At 56.1% G+C, this 15029-nt stretch overlaps 1 protein-coding gene across 2 annotated transcripts in view; it reads left to right on the top strand.

Moving 5' to 3' along the window:
• The window catches only part of SMG6 (SMG6 nonsense mediated mRNA decay factor), a 115818-nt gene that overhangs the window by 59911 nt on the left and 40878 nt on the right, over window positions 1–15029 (top strand). For both annotated transcript variants that reach the window (XM_064468107.1, XM_064468105.1), the window contains exon 13: window positions 4732–4933. In XM_064468107.1, the coding sequence (XP_064324177.1) occupies window positions 4732–4933 (202 nt within the window). The remainder of the gene's footprint in view (window positions 1–4731; window positions 4934–15029) is intronic.

Raw genomic sequence — 15029 nt, 5'->3', positions numbered from 1 at the left:
ACCCTGCCGAATCTGTGCTCCTTCCACGCTGGAGCAAAGGGCCTCTCGGTTTGTGGAGACTGTCTGCAAGCATTTAAAAATGGTTAATTTAAACCAAGTATTAAATTAAATCCAAAAGCTCTGAGCACATTCTAGAGCTTACCTTCCCAGAGAGATCTGCCAGATCGCTCTCATCACATCGCTCTTGCGGAGAAGTGTCACTGAGATGGCAGCTCCCACTGGGAGAGATGGACAGAGTCCTGGACAGGGGTGCCAAGACCTTGCTGGAGTTTGCTGGAGACGAAATGGAAAATCCCTTTTGCAGATCTCAGCCTTAGTTAGTAATGCTGGCCACCAGAGTTTCCCTATCGAGACATCAAAGCGAGGATTCAGAGGTGTCTCGGTAGTGTAAACCTGGCTGCGAATGAAGGTAGAGTCGAGCAAAGTAGAAGCCAGAAGTCTCCGTGGAGAAGGGGGCTGTGGCGAAGCAGAGGCTGGCTGGGAGGAGACCGCACCTCTCCCGGGGAGGAGAGCGTCCCTCTAACTCCAAAGGCGGGTCCCCGGGAGAGGAGCGGGTGTTCGGATGCCCACTGGCCAAAGGGACTGTGTGCAGGGCAGAGTGGGGGAAGTCATTGGTGCCAGGGGGCAGGGGGGCTGTGACCGCCGCGTCCCTGCTCTGGGCAGCTGTGTCTGAGTCCAGGGCAAGGCTGGTGGTCGCCTTCTGGGGAGAGCTCCCACCGCCAACCCCTTTTGTTCCTTGCAGAGGAGCTGCCTTTAGTTCGGCTTCCCCTGGGCCGGGAGAAGGGAAGGCCGGGAGGGGGATGTGGAGCACTTTGCGCTGCGGTGGGCACCGGTGCCGCCTCGCACCGGCAGCCGGTGGCTGCGTGTCGCCTGGCCCCCGAGCACACGAGCCCGAGGCGTTTGCCATCTGCACGGCAGCGCAGCTCTCGGCGGCTAGGGAACACAATGCAGGGCTTCTTCTGCGCCGCGCTTTCCGGGTTTGTTCTGCAGCTGTGGAGTTTGAATGTTAGTGTTTAAACAAGCTGGTATTACACAGGAAATGGCCACCTCCACAGGCCCCCGCAGGCTCGTAACATGGGGTCATTGTGCTTGATATTAATCACCAGGCAGCCCGCACCCCCGGTGAAGATGGTGGCTCACGCCGGAGCGCCGCGCAGCACCGTGGCCGGCGGGGATTCGGCGAGCGTCAGGCTCGCCCCGGCACCCCCTGCTCTCCCCGCGCTTCGACGCGTTGCCTTTTGCCTTGCGGTGATGCGTGCCCACCGTGGGCACCCATCTTCGCCAGGAGCCGTCCCCGCGCAGACCCGGCCTCGCCGGGGCCGCGCTCCAGCCCGCGCGCTCGCCGCGCACTTGTGCGGCGCTCTCACCGTCGCCTGGCCGGGCTGCGTCCTGTCGGCGTGCAGCTGGGCTGCGCTCACACTGACAGCTACATTAAACCTGGAATCCTAAGGCAATAAAAAAGAAATTAACTCTTATTTTTTTTTCCTGTCCTAGTGGAATAAGCAAATGTAAATGTGTCTGTGGGGAAGTGAATGAACCCCCGTTCTGAGGAAAGACCTCGCGCTAACCCTCTTCTTGCTTCCTCGGTTAAAAGCTCTGGGAGCCTCGTCCCTGTACCTGGGAGCTGCGTGCCTGGGCTCGGTGTCAGTAATTCGGGGCCTCCCTCCGCAGAGGGATCCCAAAGCCGTGGGGCTGTGCATACCCAGCGCTTCCAGGCACCTGGGCTTGCCTTGGCTTTCCAGAGGCTCCGGCACCGCAGCGCTGTTGGGTGATATAAGCCAGAAACACCTGGAGGTGGCCATGGCGGCGTCCTGGGAAGGAGCAGTGGGGAGCAGATGCCTGACAGTGCGCCCGAGTGTTGTGTGACCTTCTAGGGCGACTGTGCATCCCAGCAGGAGGTCCATGGGGCTGTACAGTGTCAGCGTGAGCTGTTAGCCCTTGCTGGCTTTGCCGGTGGGTAGCAGCTGGTAATCGATCTTGGTGGTGCCAGTGCTGGGAGATGCACTGCAGAGGAGGAGCTGAACCTGAGAGGAAGACAGAAAGTTTTCTGCAGCCGCAGCCCCTGTGTTGCAGGAGAAAAGCAGAGCAGAAATGCCAACACCACCTTCTTTGTTGGCTTTCTGAAGGCTCTGCAGGGTGCTGTGTGTGAGAAGGTGCTGCCCAGCTGCTGACCGCTGCTGCAGAGCTGCTCGGGGTTGCACTGCAGCGAGACCTTGCTACCCGGGGAGCCAGCACAGTCTGTGGTTTGACTGAAGGAAGCCTGGGGTGGAAACCTAACACATCCAGTGCAAATGACAGGTGTGGCGAGCCACTGCGAAGCTGTAGGGAGCTGAGGATGAAGGGGATAAAGTAGCAGGGACTGCTCTCCTGCTTAGGGGGTGCCTGGCAGCGCAGCCAGAAGGGCTGGGGGCAGGCAGCTGCAGGGGGAGAGGAGAGGTGACTGCGGGGCTGGGTGGCTGCAAGGGTGTTGGCAACATCGGCTCGGTGACTGTTCACATGGGTTTTTTGATACGGGGTGTCAAGCCCTGGGGAGGGAGATGGCTGCCTGCACTTTGTCTGTGCTGCTCCTTCACCCCGCTGCCTCCCCTGCCCCGCTGTGAATCCCGGTCCTGCTCAGCATCCTACCACTGCTCTCTGCCTCCCTCCTTCCCTCCCTCGCTGGTTATCTCCATCCCCTGCCTGCAGCTCTGTTTCTTGGGGAATACAGGCGAGGTGTCTGCGATGTGTTTCCTTCCCTTCTCCTCCACCGTGGCCCCATGCACCTGGCTGCCTCAGCCCCCTGGGAACGTCTTCTGCATTGGTGCTCGTCCCCAACACCCCTGCGCGCTCGTTCCCGGGCCCGCTCCTCTCCCCCGCCGACGCCTGCAGCCTCTGCGCCTCCTTCGTCCGAGCGGAGCCCTCGTCCTCGTCGCAGCCCGCGCTGGCGGGGCCCCACCAGTGCTATGTGACCGGACTCAGGCAGCCCAGCCTGGTTGCCAGCAGGGCACTGGGGGAGGGCTGCGCCTCCCAAGCCCTGTGCATCTCCCATGGGCAGAGCTCGCCTTGGAGGTGGCCCAGAGCAGCCCTATCACATCCGGTGCTTGTCTCTGCAGCCTGGGCCGGAGGATAAACTATCAGGGCTGTGGGGCAGTGGATCATTCCTCTTATTATTTTCTTCTTTTGCAGATAGGGGTCGTGGAAAGTTCAGTTCCTTTTAACCCTCACGGCTCTGTTTATTTTCCAGCTGGTAGCACAAACGCAGCGTTTCCCATTACATCACAAAGGGCCTCGGACAGATCCCTCCGAAAAACGTGTTGCAACTGTTTATTTTTTTCCATATTTAAACATTTCTGACAGCCAGACCTGGCTGAGCCAAGCGATGGAGCTTTGTGAATGAACCCAGCTCCTGGTGTCTGTGCGCAGAGGGCTTTGAAGGACCTCTTCTCCTCTGCAGCGTGCGGGCTGGGGCTGGCTTAGGGACGTGGGCGACTCTGCGTTACATGTGTGCTGATTACGTGCCGGGCTTTGATTAATGGCTCCTCATTCTGCCTGGCTCCCAGGACGCTCTTGAAAACAAGATGTTTCATTTCAGTGTGCTTTCCTGGTACATTGATTCCCGTAAATAACCGAGTGCAGACTCTGTCCACCTGGAGCAGTTCAAAGAGCAGGGGGCCTCCCTCCAGCCCTGGGCTGCCTTGGGCTGCGCTGGTCACTGCTGCACCCCCAGTGATGCTGGCTGCCCTGCCTGTTTTGGTGGCCCAGAGGCATGGGGCGGAGAAGCAGCCCTCCTTGCTGCCACCAGAAGCAGATCAGCCCCGGTTTCCCCTATTCCCTGATTTCGTCCCATTTTATGCACTAAAAGAAACCCCACTGGAGTGCTTTTAGAAACGGGAGGGCGAAATGCGGTACGAGGCAGCCTGGTAGGCTGCAGTGCTCCGGTGCTCGTTGCCTGCTCCCCCCGCGCTGGCCCTCTCTGGGGTGCTGGGCCCTGCCCAGGGCATGCTCGGTGATGGGGATGTGTGATGGGGATGCGCGGAGAGCGGTCCAGGGCTGCTGGTGGCCCTGTGTTCGCACCTGGCTCCCTGCATGTCGCTGCCCCTCCAGGAAGGTGAGACGCTGCAGAGGCAGCTTTGCAGGTCGCTTGCAAGTGTTGAAACTGTGGCGAGAAGCAAAACACAGCTCGACCCCCTGTGGCTGGGGTTTAACTAAAAAAATTTCTGTGCTTTAGAGCGTGGCTGCAGCACGTGTTGCAGCAGATAACAGCTGGGTGAAGGAGAGGGTGCCCTGGGCTGGGCTGGAGTGCCTCCGGCGCTGCTTTTGCCCTGACAGCAGTGCGGGGGATCGGTCTGTCCTCCCAGCAGGCTTTGAAATTGAGTAATAAGCGGCATTTCTGCCATCTGGAATGAGCTGGGTTCCTGCCGGCACTGCACGGGGAAGCTGCTCCCTGCGTGTGTGCTGGCTCGGGATCGGGCAGAGGTGGGCAGAGCGGCGGGAAGGGCGAGATCCTGGGAGCCGTCCCCATCCAGGGGGACGGGGTGGTTGGTGTCAGCACTCGTGGGCGAGGGTCACGAGCCCTCCTGGGTTCGGTGCCAGCGCAGCTGCGCCTGGAGCCCTCCCGGTGGGGTAGGTTAGCAGCGGCGCGGGGTGGCGTGTCTCGCCTCGCCTCACCTCTCTCGTATTTGCTGCAGCATTGCAGGCAACTCCCAACGCATTCCAGCCCCAAATTGCTCACGTCTCTCCTCGTTCTCCCAGGGTCTCAGTAGATGTGTGGGCGACGCTGGCTGACTTCTGTAACATACTGACCACAGTGAATCAGTCGGAGGTGCCCTTGTACAAGGACCCAGATGACGACCTTGCCCTGCTTAGCCTGGAAGAGGATCGGCTGCTCTCGGGCTTCGTTCCCCTGCTGGTCGCCCCCCAGGAGCCCTGCTACGTGGAGAGGACCTCGGACAAGGTCAGCAGTAGGCCAAACATCCCCCCTCGATTCCTCCAGACTTTTATTCTTGGGAAGTTTTCTGTGCAAACGGAACACGATTAAGTCATTGAGAAGGGTGTTAAGGGAAAATATCGACCTTTCAGCCGCTGACATCCAGCTCTGTGTCATGAAAACCCCTCTCGACTTCCTCTGGTGTGTGTGTGCTCGCTGGCATGTTGTATATACGATCATTTCCTCACTTGTTTAAATAGTGCAGCTTGTGTTGGCAGTGCTCTCGGTGCACTCCAAATGGTTTGCATCATGCTTAAAGCACCCTCCCCCTCCCCCCGGCCACAAAACTCTGCCTTAGGAAGGCAGCCAGGACTTTTTTCCTTCTCTAAAGAGGAGAGTGATAAATAGGTGACTAGAGAGAAGCAGACACCATGTGTTAACGTACAAAAGGCTTTTAGGAATATGAAGCATTCCCCACTGCCCGCTCTCTATTTTCCTTTCTTTGCTCTAGGAGCCCATTCTAGCCTGAACTTTCCTTTGGCTGTTTGTTTTTAGAATAATGAAATCAGTTCCCTTGTTGATGTGGGGTTTTGGGTCTGCTCTCTGCCACCACCTGGACAGAAGGGACCTGGGGGCTGCACTTGGATAGCGCGCCTGAACCTGATGGGGGATGGACGAGGCACAATGGCGTTTGTTTTGCACGCCCTTGGAGGCACGGCAGGATAAGAGTGGCTCTCAACAGCTTCCTGCTTGGAGGCAGAGTCGCAGCACCAGAAACGCCGCTCACTGGGAAGCCGCAGCGTTGCCTCCCCGAGCGGCTGGTGCTACGAGAGGAGAAGTGGAGGTGCAGGGGCTGGTTTCTGTGGAGAGCTGCACGTGACGGTGGCAGTGCGCCTTCCCTTGTGCCGCTTCTTCATGACGTTTTCCTGAAATGGCAGTGAGAAATGTAGGACCTTCGTCACAGGGGGACCCGAGAGGTGCGAACTTCTGTTTCACTTCTCCACCTGCCTGGCCCGTGCTCACAGCACTGCCCACACTGGAGGAGCACGGTGTCCCGGTAAGACGGAAGGCTTTTCCCAGTTTGGGGAAGCACCTTAGTCCAGGAAGTCGCTGTGGAAGAACAGACTTCCAAGGCTGTATTTGAAGGGGTTAAAATAGCAGGCATGTGGTAGCCTGTTGGCCCAGCGTGTGCTGTGGCCTCGCAGGGGCTCTGCTGCGGACAGCCCCAGCACCCCACTCTCTGCGCAGGGACTCTTCCCCCAGCAGCCAGGCAAGGTGCCTGAGCAGCCTGGTCTGGTGCCCCACAACTGTGGGAGGGGGTCAGTATTCCCTGAACTCAGTCTCTTCTAACCACACACCGGTTTATTCGGAGTGCCATCTACCTGCCCTGCCAGGCACTTGCGCTCACGTGTGTAAGAGACGTGTCTTTGTCCTGTAGCTGCACCCGAGCTTCCGAGCTGAGTTTTCTCACTGTCCTGGCTCCCTTTGGTTCTGGTGCTTTATAAACAAACTGTGCAACACCACTGGCAGGAGCCGGTGCCCTTCACAGCGCAGCAGCAGCCACCCAAGCACCCGGCATTGTCAGGCACGGTGGTACCAGCTCGGCTCTGCTGGAGAGGCGACACAGACCCCAGCGAGAAGGCGCCAGGCCCGGCTGCGTCTGTCCCCGCTCGCTTGCTTTCTTTTTTTTTTACTTTTTTTTGCCACCTCAGTGGGTCTTGTTTGGCTTGAAAGTAGCTGACTTTGGACCCGTGATCCCACCCAGCAGGCCGGGGGGTTCGCCCGTGTTTGCACGGGCCTGAGCCCCTCCTGTGCACCACGTGTGTTGTGCCGGCCTCTGGTCTCTGCCTCGCGTGCCGAACGCGTCGCGCGGAGGCGGGCAGGGGAGCCCCCGCCGGTACCAGCACTACCGGGGGCACGCTGAGCAGAAGCAACAGGTCTGCAAGGTCTCGTCGTGATCCAGCACTGACCAGTGATTTGTTAATGGTCAGACTGGTGAAAGGGCGGGTGTGCGTACTCACTTTGCGGAGGATGCCCAAGAGGGTTGAGGGGAGACCAGTGAGGTGGAGCAGAGACCTCAAAAACCTGATTTCCAAGAAGGGACTGGAAGAGCTGGGGCTTTTTAGTCTAGAGGAAATTCAGGGAAAATGCGGTGAGCTGTTGCAGAGAGGAGGAGAACAAGTTGTCCTCCAGCCCTATGCTGAAAAGCACAGGAAAGAATGGGCATAAATTGCAGCAACATAGATTAAGACTAGACTTTAGGAAAGGCTTCGTGCCTTCGGGTAGTTAAGCACTTGAAAGCAGCTTCCTCAGCAATTCTGCAGAATCTCTTTAGCCTTGGAGATTTTTAAAAGCAGGCTGGGTGGCTCTCACAGGTACAACTTGGGCGGACACGAACTGCCTCGGAAGAGGAGGCAAAGTGACCTCTTTGGATGTTTCTACCCCATTTTCTGTGATTCGGTAAAGCTATAGAAAGAGACTGGAGTGGCAGCTGCGTCATTACAGTCAAATGACTGCCTTGTTCCGCAAATCTTCTCCTTCTGCAGTCTTAATGAAGTGAATTATTTGACTCTCCAGAAGTGGGGTGTTGTGGAAGGCAGCGCAGACCACGCCAGGAAGGTATGACTGAGAGGCATGAACCCGAATGCCTTTCACGAATGACTGTGAGGAAGATACAAAGAGGCACTTCCCTGCAAAGAAGCCCCCAAGTACAACTTAACCTGGGGGTCCTTGTGTGCGGTCCCCTGTCCACCATCTGCTCCCTGCCCTCCTTCTGGCATGCAGAGCCCAGATGAATCTGATTCCTCAGCAGATGCACCCCTGGGCTGTTTGCGGCGGAAGGGTGCCGTGTCCCCGCGGAGCAGGGTGGCACGAGGGGACGTGTACCCCTGAGCCTCAGTCAGGCGGCGGCAGCGGAGCGGCTCTGCCCGGCGCGTGGCGCATCCAGCCGCGTTGCAGGACCTTTCCCATTTGGGTGTTCCCTGGTGGCTGCCGACTGACTGGGCTGCGAGCCGGTGAGAAATGGCTTTTCTGTGGGGCAACAGCTGTCTTTCCCGGTCTGATTTTCTCATCGCCTTTTAGCAGGAATTATTTTTCTGCGCCCGCTTTCTTTCTCTTGTGTTCTCAGGCTTGGCCCAGTTTTCAGCCCAAGTTCCTGACAGGTCTTTGCTGGAGAGGCAAAGAAATTGTACTGCTCTTTCTATGGCACCCTGCGAATGTCTCGTCGGCTGGGAGGAGGGTTCTGGTATGCCGAAGTGGCTCTGGAGGCTCGCTGTCGTACCTTTCCTAGCACTTGCATGGCTAGGAAGAGGCGGTTGGCTTTTTACTGCAAGGATAGTATCTCACCTTGCATGCTGATGTTCCAGATCCTTACCCCATGCTTTTGCACCATGGTCTTCTAAAGAATTTGTAACATTTTGGAGGAAAGGAATCTGTTGAAAGGTAAGACTGGAGAGTATTGGGCTTAAAATGGTGTCAGGTTATTGGCTCCACCACCAGGATGGTTGCTTTGTAAGCTACATAGGACAAACACTGTGCTTCCCACTTCTTTTTGTTCTCCACGTCCCATTTAGCAGATGGAGTGCAGCATTCAGCCAGAGTTTCTCAGCAAGTTTTTGAGCATTTGGCCTGGCTCTTATTTTGAGTGAAAATGTTCTGACTCTGTTGCCATGAAGCTGTGCGTTCGGATTCCTGCTGGAGCCAGTGTGACACTCAGAGCTTCCCATCATCTCTTGCACTGTCATTGAAGCTGTAACCAACAAAAGCTGGCTCCAGGGTGAGCATAACTTGGTGATGTTTTCCTGGGCGTATGTTGAGCAGATATCCATTGCAGCTTGTGTGATGGAACACCATCGAACGTACCAGTCAACAGCAAACTATGCAGCCTGGTGCCTGAGCTGTCAGACTCTGTCTACAGCGTTTGCAGCCGAGGGAGACGCTGCCAGGGCCTCGCTCACGCAGCGTTGTGCCCGACCCGAGGCAAGAGCAGGGAGCAGCAGCGTGGCCGAGTTAAGGTGCGGGAAGGAGGGAGGTGACAAATGTGGATTCATCAGGTGGCGTGTGGTGCTGCTGTGGGGCACTTGTAATGGAGAACGCTTGGGTCGTGTTGAGGCTAAAGCAAGTCCTTGTGATGGTGCTGAGCGGGGGTCTGTTCCTGTGCAGCCCCGGGGACCTGGGGCATGTCCTGGCTTTCTCAGCTCTCACTGAGCCCTGTTGTCTCGGGAGCATCCCGCCCTGCAGCGGCCCCACGGAGCCGGTGGCAAGGCTGGAGGAGGGCTGCAGATCACCCAGCCGTGGAGCAGAGCAGGGAGGTCCTTCTCCTCCGAGCAGGCGCGGGGCATCACTGATTGCCCACATCCCCGCAAGCTCTGCACGGGCTCGACACGTGCATCGCCCAAGCCTGTGCCTGCAGCGCACGCTCTGCCACATGCCCCAGCCAGGGAGATGCGGAGGAGAAAGTGTTAATGTCCCTTCCCACAATAAACCTCTCTGCATGGGGGGTCCTGAAACCTGAGCCTCTCTCTCCTCCCCCAGCCCTGACACACGTTAATAAAAGGTTTTTAAACGCCAATAAAAAGGCAGCAGCCCCAGCTCACCAGGTCCGGGGCCCAGGGTCCTTGGGAAGGCACTTCACAAATGTGTTTTTTGCATTTTCAGGCTTTTGGCTGGTGAATAAGATTGAGGAGAAATACTCCTTCCCCTGATAACAATACAGTGAGACGCAGGATCAGCAGTGTGTGGATTAAAACCAGACGGTGCATGATTAATACATATGCTTATAGGGCTAGTCACTGTGGTTCCCTCCTCTCAAACAGAAAGGCACTTTTTTTTTTCCCTCATGTGCATGCTCATGTGTGGAGTGGACTGTCTCAGATACTCACCACTCAGCTAGTCTCAACCCTGTCTCACCTCACCAGGCAAATGAAAGCCCTAAAATGCGAGGCTCTGAAAATAACTAGCAATATTTTACTGCCCCAAACCTACAAACCGGGTACCGGGTGGCCGGTTAGCTTCCCATACTTGGTGCCGTTCTTGTTTCGCAAGTGCTTGCTTCCTGCTGTTCGCACTGCTCACCTGTCAGTGCAGATAGCCTAAAACCCAAGCTTTGTTCTCCTTAGAAAACACAAATCTCTTTCCTCTGTACTGTCTGGCCCAGGTGGACAGTCCAAATTTGACCCTCTCTCTAGCTGCCCCAACGCGCTCCAGATTTGCAGAGCTAGTAGCCTTTCAATTAGCTATTTAGGAGCTAATTATTATTTAGGCTTGGGCTAAATTTAGCCCTGTATTGTTATTCACTTCCCTTATTTATGGTATTTCAGTCTTAAGACTTGCAGATATCTGTCAACGTGTTGTCATGTCTGATGCTTCTTGGAAAGGGAGCCCCAGGTTTAAAAGCCCAGGAGGAATAGCTGTCGGAGTGGCTGGGCTCTGTCATGCCTCTGAACATCAGACGTTTTGTCCTTTCCAAGACCTAATGACTCCTGGGCTGCCAGGGATGAAATCCACGTTAGAGTGGCTGCACTACAGTGATTTCTGGGAGGACTTCTTGCAAGGCATCAGAGGAAGGGTAGCAAGACCAGGACTCTGTGAGCACAAACTCTTTGTAAGCAGCAAGAAAACCCCAGTGAGCAAATGTAACTGTTTTCTCAACATCCTTTCCATATTCCCATTCCATAGCCTTGGAGCATCTCCCTCCAGCTGGCAGGCAAATGCACGCAGCCCATGAGAGCGAGAGCTTCCAGCTTGGAGTTTGGTCCAGAGAGGAAAAGGGAAACTGTGAGCAGAGATCGGAGCCCCAAGTAGGAGAGTCCAAGGAGGGAGTCATCCTTGAAAAAACTCCTTCCATTCCTGCCTGCCTCGGTTTCCAAACAAGCAGTGAAAGATCCCTGCCACAGGCAGCCCTGCTCGGAGCGGGGACTTGGCAGGAGCTGGCAGCCCCGAGGCGGCAGAGTTAGAAATGTTTACGTTTTCTGACCAGTGTCTGAACTCCATCCCAGCCTCGACCTTCCCTTTCTTGTGGTGCCTTTGGATTGTAAAAGGCGATCAGGCTAAACTAGGGGCCATGTTGGAAGGTGATGTCATTGGGTGATGGAGGAGAGGCTGGATTTTATGCCACCACGAAGGTAGCGTGCAGAATATCACCTGCTTTGAACTCCTCGCCCATCCTTGGCATTTCCTTGAAGCGCAAGTGCCGGGGACCGCGTGGCTGCCACAGGAGCCTCCCTCTGCCTTTGCCAGGTGTCGTTAGCGCAGCGGGAAGCGTCACGCCGAGTCCGTGTCCCCGGGTCCGAGTGGCAGAGGAGGGTACGCTGGCGTCTGTTGTGCCGTTTTAAACGTACCTTCACAGGAACGGGTGTGAGTGCTGCCCCAGTGACTGCTGCTGCATCTCGGGGGCTGGGCAGGGCATCTTCGGGGGAGGCATTCTGCTTAATTATCGTTTGGTCTCGGTTTTTAATCACACTTTAAGCTAAGAAAGTTTTGAGCATATTCCTGAAACTGCGTTTCTCCAGCTGAAGGCGAAGGGAACTCATGGCAAACAAGCACTAGTGCTGCACGAGGACACTGAATACAGCCCTGGAGAAATCCACAATGTGGAATAATAGTTCAGGCTCTTAAAAAGGTGGGGGGGGGCGGTGTTTTAAAAAAAAAAAAATACTGCAATAAATCTAGCGAGTGGAATCTGAGGGAAATGATCCCATCTGGAAAACTCCAGCGCTGGTGCTGCTGAAGGCTTAAGGAGCGATGCAGATCGCAAAAAGAAAACCCTGCAGTCTGAGGATGACAGCCTTCTTAATTGATGTCCATTGCAACTGGTACTCTGCCAGTTTATGTTGGCCACCTTCCAGCGTGCTGTAATTTTGGGGCCAGGTGTGAAGCGTTTCTGTTCCATCTTGTTCCCAAGCACCTACAGAAGCCTCACACATCTCACTTGAGGCTGCAGCCCTGTAGGAAACAGCTGTACAGGTATAGGTGAAAGGAAATGTCACAGCTGGGCTTGGAGAACTCCCCCGTGCCTTGCCTAGGGCTCTGTTTGGGGGCCGCGCTCCCCCGCCGTGCCGCGTTTGGGGAGGTGGCCACTGTCACAGGCACACCTGCCTGTCTGTCAGCAAGGTGCTTTGAACATCGGTGAGCTTCTGGGAAGAATGTACAGGTCAGAAACCTCCTCTTCAAAGAGGAGCCCACGGTGGTGTGCGTCAGTCCTGGAAGCGGGGAATCCAGCCCGGGAGAGCCCCGGATGCTGGCAAGCTGGGGGAGCTGTGGCCGTCTCCTCTGGGCTCCTCTCCCTCTGGAAACCACAGGGAAACTTCCAGGGGAGCAAAAGCAGGTCTCGTAGAAAGCACCCACCCTTGGTTTCGAACGGCTGAGAACCCATCGGGATCTTTAGCAAATCGTTGCGGGAGCCGGTTTCAATTGCTGTGAAATGTGTGCGCTATTTCCGGGCTGAATTTGTTTTGTTTCAATTTCCACTAATTGAATTTTGCTGTAGGTTGGGAAGTCCTCCGTTGCTGCTCTTGCCCCGATATATGAATGTGTCCCAAGCCCCCGCATTCCCATCCTCTCTTGATAAGCTGAATAGATGGAGACAGAGATGCGATGCTCTCTTGGGCATGGTTTGGCTCCCCTGAGCTATTCGCGTGGTGCTTCCGAGCTGTGGCTCTCCAGGCTCAGCGTGTTGCTCTGTGAGCTGCTGCCCCAGCTTGTAAGGAGGAGGTGACCCCCCTGCTCTGCTGCTCTCCTCCAAGCCCACCAGGCGCTTCCAGCGTCCCGCAGCCTTTGCTCCTAGAGGGACAACTTTGCACTGAGCTGCGTTAAACAGCACGGTGTTTGCTCGTGAGGAGGCGACTGAGCAATCTGGAGGGTTTTTTTGGTCTGTCGGTGAATCGCTCTCTTCAAAGATTGGGAGGGTAGGAGAGGATGTCTAATCCTGCAGGCTTTATCCGTAAAGGTTTTCTTTGTCCAGGTCACTGAGCCTATTGTTAAGCAGCATAAGCCCAGGCAAGCTTCCCCGCAGCCCCGCCAGGACTGGCCTCCTGTTCACGCTGACATTTTAAGACCTCTGTTGACCAGATTTGAATCCACTCTGTATCCTGTGCGCTGCAATCTCTGGGGTGTACTAGCTTTTCACAGCCTCTTGTACCAGCCGTGCAGAGAGCTGAGGGCAACTGCCTGCTGGCGCAGAGCCGTGCCGTCGAGCCGCAGCCGCGGGGTTGAAGGCGGCAGGAGTTCAAAGCCGTGCAGCCGCTTTGCCACAGCCAAGCATTAACAGATCCCGTGGCCCTGGCCAGGCAAGCACGACAGCGAGGAGGAACGGATCTAACAGTACCTCCAGCCAGCACCCCTCTGCAGAGCTGGGGTCCTGCTGCTTTGCCTCCATCCTGAAGCTGAGAGCTGGCGTGTGAGAACCACAGGCTCGCTACGAGGTGAGGAACCACCTGCCAACGTGTTAAGATCCAGTTACACATGTTCTCTTAATGCGCCTCTTAGCAAGCGTGAGAGTGGCTTTGTGGTCTGGACACAGCTTGCAAGGAAGTACGAGGTGCTGCCTTCCAGGCGGTCCCATCTTTTGCGGGGGGAGCGGGAAGGGAAGAACCAGCAGTTGGTGGAAACAACCTTCCCTACCACTGAGGTGCCTCTTTCCTGGCACCTGGAGGGAGCGAGGAACCACCCCTTTGCATGGGGAAGCCGTGGGGAATTTGCTCAAGCGACTTGGGACGTTTCCACCCCTTCCTCCCCTGCCTTCCCCCAGCCCTGGATCCACCTCTGCCTCTCCTCTAGGCTCGTCTTGGACAGGGCGCTTTAGCCACTGCGTCGGCTCCAAGTGAATCAGGCAGCCTGGGCGTGAGCCGTGCACGTGTACCAGCACGTGTGCGGTGCCTCAGCCAGCGCTGCACAGTTTGGCTCTGGTGTCAGAAAAAGGCTCTTTTAAAGTGTTTTCTGGAAGCGCGATGTGATCAGCAGCTCAAGGCACAGACTGACAGGATAAATCAGCCTTGTCCCAAGCCTGGTTCCAGGCAGCGTTGGATCTTTTCATGCAGATCAGATGACACTCGTTGTCGACCATCTTCGCTTCTGTCATCGTCAGGCCAGGTTTATGTAATGGGATGGAAAATTTATTTGCGTTCAGTCCTTTTGTCCTAAAAGCTGCCTCCAGAGGCCCGGCACAGGCTCCTGGGAAACGGGAAATGTCCTTTCCAAGAGACTTGCTGACCGCGTGTTCCCAGAGTCGCCATCAGTGGAGTGACCTAGGAAAGCAGAGTCAAACCACGAAGCCTCCCGTGCAGCACCTCCTCGGCGTACGCTGCGCCCTTCCTTTCCCTTGGGGTTCTTCAGCGGGTAACGGCCTCGCTTCTGCCGCTCCCGCGCCCTAATGGCACAAAACCTGCGACGCCTTGGCAGGACGTCAGGCCCGGGTAGTGCACAGCTCTGGCTATAAAGGAGGTATTCACCGTGCCTTTAGCGTACTCAGAATGACGTATGAGAGTCCAGACCTCGTGGAATTTGCTGATTAGTCTGTAAATATATTGAAAGGCCTCATTAAAACACCATTAACGCTGGATCCCCTCCCAATGAGCCATCTCTTATTGCTACCCAGAGAAACCTTGAGGAAATGGAAAGGCTGCTTTGGCTGGCCAAGCCGGTCCCTGGGCATGAAGCGTGGCCTCACCTCGGACAATCGTTGTGGTGCTCAAGGCTTAATGTGGCGCTTCTGATCATGCAGGAGGGCCCTGGGACTTGGAGTTGCTTCTTTGCCTCATGCTTTGCCTGCTGGATCCACTGCCACTGCTCAGACTCTGCACTCCGGCACTAAACCCAGCCCTGGCTCTTCATCTCTGACCCTGTTTTAGCTTCGGGCGCGACCCTGTTTCACAGCACTACTTATGTTTTGTCTTTGACCAAGTGAAATGCTTAAAGCACGCCTGCTGAGGACGACGACGGCTCTGGTATCCACCACAGCCTTTGGAAGGACCTCAGGAAACCTGGAAAAAGACCCAATTAATAACTCCTCATTGTTATCCTGAATAAGAAAGATCCACGTCCTGGGAAGCTTGCCAGAGAAGTGGACTGGGTGGAATGCAGGGAGCGGTCAGCCCAAATAACAGATGGGGATCTACTCTGTCTCTAT

Source organism: Phalacrocorax carbo, chromosome 17, assembly GCF_963921805.1.
Source record: "Phalacrocorax carbo chromosome 17, bPhaCar2.1, whole genome shotgun sequence".
In the NCBI taxonomy this organism is placed as follows: domain Eukaryota; kingdom Metazoa; phylum Chordata; class Aves; order Suliformes; family Phalacrocoracidae; genus Phalacrocorax; species Phalacrocorax carbo.
This window is presented reverse-complemented; position numbering and strand designations above follow the sequence as displayed.